The sequence below is a fragment of the Sinocyclocheilus anshuiensis genome, unplaced genomic scaffold, assembly GCF_001515605.1.
Source record: "Sinocyclocheilus anshuiensis isolate Anshui unplaced genomic scaffold, SAMN03320099.WGS_v1.1 scaffold2329, whole genome shotgun sequence".
Taxonomy (NCBI): Eukaryota; Metazoa; Chordata; class Actinopteri; order Cypriniformes; family Cyprinidae; genus Sinocyclocheilus; species Sinocyclocheilus anshuiensis.
Genome location: NW_015552527.1, coordinates 36,933 through 41,226, shown reverse-complemented (window position 1 = coordinate 41,226; position 4,294 = coordinate 36,933). Strand labels below are relative to the sequence as shown.

General features: G+C 38.1%; 1 protein-coding gene across 1 annotated transcript in view; it reads left to right on the top strand.

The window, feature by feature from the left end:
* The window catches only part of LOC107663564 (protein very KIND-like), a gene marked incomplete at its 3' end in the record, with an annotated part of 60,427 nt that overhangs the window by 19,963 nt on the left and 36,170 nt on the right, over positions 1 to 4,294 (top strand). Inside the window, exons 6-10 of the mRNA XM_016453802.1 lie at positions 655 to 1,244; positions 2,375 to 2,489; positions 3,626 to 3,697; positions 3,891 to 3,952; positions 4,029 to 4,187. Coding sequence (XP_016309288.1) covers positions 655 to 1,244; positions 2,375 to 2,489; positions 3,626 to 3,697; positions 3,891 to 3,952; positions 4,029 to 4,187 — 998 coding nt within the window. The remainder of the gene's footprint in view (positions 1 to 654; positions 1,245 to 2,374; positions 2,490 to 3,625; positions 3,698 to 3,890; positions 3,953 to 4,028; positions 4,188 to 4,294) is intronic.

Genomic DNA, 4,294 nt, shown 5'->3' with positions numbered 1-4,294 from the left:
AGCCCACGGAGGGCTCCTGTTCCCCAGTTAAGCCCAGGGAGGGCTCCTGATTCCCCGTTTAGCCCAGGAAGGGCTCCTGATCCCCAGTTAAACCCAGGGAGGGCTCCTGATTCCTCGTTTAGCCCAGGACGGGCTCCGGATCCCCAGTTAAGCCCAGGGAGGGCTCCTGTCCCCGAGTTTAGCCCAGGGAGGGCTCCTATCCCCCCGAGTTTAGCCCAGGGAGGGCTCCTGTCCCCGAGTTTAGCCCAGGGAGGGCTCCTGTTACCTTGTATTGCCTTAAAGTTACATCGTGGTTGTTGTCTCCCTCTGTTTCCAAGTGTTTTGTTCTTGTTTTGATAATTAAAGACTCCGTCGTCGATTACTTCCTCTCCGTGTGCTTCCTCCGCACCACGACCCGTGACACATGCAATCATTAACTGACATAAGAGAATAATAATAAAAAATAAAAAAAGAATACAAATAATTTATTTGCTTACCTGCATGTCATGTGACCGTTAACTGACACGAGAACCATGAACATGCACATTTGTTGTTAAATTATTAAAATATAAACTTAAAATATTAAGTCTGTTAGCTTGAACTTGGCTGACAAAAAAGGTTTGTGAATCACTGATCTAGCATCTGGCATGGTCAAATCTTTCTGTCTGTTCACAGATGGATGGGAGAAATCCAATTTCCAGTTTCTGGATCTCAAAGCCTCGAGATCGAACTCCACGGAGAATCCCGCCGGCGATCAGACCATGATGAGAAACTGCTCCTCTGATTCATACGACGGCGAGGAGCTGCTGCTGAGGCGCAGAGGTCTGGTCTGGTCTGGAGGTTCGGTCGAGCCTTCGCCAGACAGTAGGTCTCAGAACAGTTCTCCGGAGCACAGGAGGAGTCAGGAGAGGCGGCCCGGGAGAGCCAGGAGAGCCCTGAACCGCTCCTGCTCCGTCCCAGACTCCAACAACCCTCCGGCGCTCTGTCCTCCGTCCCACGCGCCCATCAGCATGATGATGACCGACCTGTCCGAGATCACGGAGGAGGAGAGCTGGAGCGGGACACTGCGGCGGCCCAAACCCAGGGGTTCAGACTCGGAGGGAGAGGAAGAACCCGACGCATGCGATACGGTTCACACTGAAGATGCAGATGCTCGGAGCCCCGCGTCATCGGAAGACGGAGGAACTCAGACAGACGCTGAAGTGCGCAGCTCCAACCTCGGCAACAAAACTGTGCTGTGCCTGAATGAGGAATCTCAGAATCAGGTGCGTTTGTTGATGCAAAACAATCCAAATGTGACTTTTTTGTTAATTTAAGGCGAGGCACTTCCGTTAAAGCCATTGTTTTTTTCATGCAGTTTTTACATTTTGGGCTATTTCGCTTCCATAACATGCCTTCTGTGTATTGAGCCTAATTTCCGTCATGCGATAAAAAATAAGGTAATTGGGACTTTTTTATCTCACAGTTTTGAATTTATATCTCACACTTTTTACTTTTTTTCTCAGAATTTTGCATCCAATTTCTCACATTTTGATTTTTTTCATGCAATTCTGAGCTTATTTCTCATAATTAGATTTTTTCTGCAATTCTGAGTTTTTCCTCACAATTTGAATTTATTTTCAATTCTGAGTTTATTTTTCACAATTTGAATTTTTTTCAATACTGAGTTTATTTCTCACAATTTGAATTTATTTTCAATTCTGAGTTTATTTCTCATAATTGAGAGATACAAAACTCTCAATTATGAGAAAAAAAGTCAGAATTGTGAGATATAAACTCAGAATTGAGTACAAAAGACTCAAAAATGCGAGATATAAAGTCAGAATTCTGAGAAGAAATTGTGAGAAAAAAATTTCCCAAATGTCTTTTTTACAATTTTTATTCCATGATGGTAACTAAAAAACTGAATTGCAAGATGTAAACTAAGAAATCAGAGAAAAAAGTCAGAATTGTGAGATAAAAAGTTGCAATTACTTTTTTATTCTGTGGTGGAAATACTCTTCCATATCTTTCAGACTAGTGAAATAAAACATCCAAAATAAAAAATGTAAGTGTTTATTTTATTGCACTTTATCTATTTGCATCTGTAGATTTCAGTTTTATTACATATATTTAAAGACGGTGAGTTTTTTCTCCACTCCAGTAACACTTACACACCAAACTTTACAGGTTTATTTCTATTTATATTCTGAAGGTTTTTACTGAGGGATTTGCTCATATAACATTCACCTGATTTATATTTAACATTTTATTCCTCAAATATGGTGAAAATTTGTGTTTTTTTTTTTTACCCTATATTGTATATTGTAGTGTCCTGCCTTAAACCTGGAACTAAATGAAGCACTTATGTTGATGTAAAATTAATAACGTGTTGTTTTCTTTGTCTTTTTCTCAGTGGATCTCTTTGCGGGAGCTGCTCTCATGCTCTGCTCAGCCGTTCTCAGTCAATGAGCTCTGGGCTTTATGCTACACGTGTCTCTCCACGCTACAGACCTACATCGACCTCCCAGGTCAGTCGTGCACATCAAAGATACTTTGCTTTGTCTTTATTTAGGTATTATGTTCATAGTAACTTGATATTGAAGGGATAGTCCACCCAAAAATGAAATTTATGTCATTTATTCACGCACTCATGTTGTTCTAAACCTTTATGAATTCCTTTCTTCTGTTGAACACAAAAGAAGATGTTTTGAAGAATGTTGGTAACCAAACAGTTGACGGTAGCCATTGACTTCCATTGTATTTGTTTTTTCCATACTATGGGAGTCGGTGGGGCACAGGAGGAGTTGATGATGTTTCATTTAAAAGTAGAGTTGCAATTTTTTATTTTATTTTATTATTATTATTACTTTTTTTTTTTTTAGGATTTTTTGGAAAGTTTCCAGAAATTCCCCAAAATTTCAAAAAAATGTCAGATGGTTTCCAAAAATTCTGGAAATGTTCCGAAAATTTTCCAAAAGGTTTCCGCCTCTCTGCAACTCTATTTAAAACTCTTTTAAATAACCTTTTCTAATACTTGTATGATTTTTTTATGCAGGGACCTGATAGAATATCTGTAGTTTTGAAAATTCATTTCTCACACTGAAGAAGTAAAGTGAACATCAAAAAACTTAAAACATGATCAAAAATGAAAAAAAAAAAAAAAATAATAATAAATTAGTGAAAATAATATACAAAACAATTAATACATACTTCCAGTCAAAAGTTTGGAATAATTAAGATTTTTGAAATAAGTTTCTTCGGCTCACCAAGGCTGCATTTAACTTGGGAAAAAATACAGTAAAAATTGTGAAATATTATTAGAATTTAAAATAGCTGTTTTCTATGTGAATATCTGTTAAAATGTAATTTATTGCTGTAAACAAAGCTGAATTGTTCCTTATCGAAATCATTCTAATATGCTAATTTTTAAAAGTGACTTGACATCCCTATAAATGTTAACCTAAAATCTTGAATGTTGAATCAGGAAATGTCTATTATTTGCCAACTACCCACGTTCAGATAGTTAGAGAGTGTTACCAACCATCTCCTATTTAACACAAACTAATACCAGTATTTATTTAACAGCTGTTTTGCTCCACGTTTACATGACCTCTGTGATCTGTGGCTCCTGTTTGAGAAAAATAACTGTGCTGTGTTACGTTAGACTACCTGTGTCTGGACTCTGTGTATGTGGGCTGCGAAGGAGAGATGCTGTTGCTGAGACCTAAAAACTCAGGTACGAGAACTACAGAACATCTCATTACCATCACAACTCATAACAGCTGTCAATGAAGAGTCGATATTAAATCAGAATGAGCTTTACATGTAGAATAACTCACACTTTAGAACAACACTCACATGTTCTCAAGTGAATGCAATTATTATAATTGTTATTAGTTCATTGATTTTGTTCCTGTTGTCCTTCTCAGCCTCCTGTGATGCATTTTTTCTGGCTCCTGAGTTTCAAGAACATGGAATTGTGACAGAAAAGGTTTGTCGCTGTCTAGTGACACAGTGTGATCTGTTTAAATGAATGTGGTTTACAGTGTGCTTTTGCTCATCTCTAGGCGTGTGTGTATGGGGTAGCAGCTGTTCTCTGGGCTACAGCCAAGTTTAATTTGTCTCCCAATCAAAAGCTGGCCATGCCGAGAAAACTCAAGAGGCTTCTGCTTGAGATGGCCAAAAGAACTCCAATCGAAAGACCTTCTATTGAAATGGCGAAAAAGGTACTTGCGAATCATTTAATCATTTAAAACTTACATGCTGGAGTCATATTTCACTCTAAAATATAGGATAAGATTATATGAGAGTATTATATTTATTCTAAAAAAAA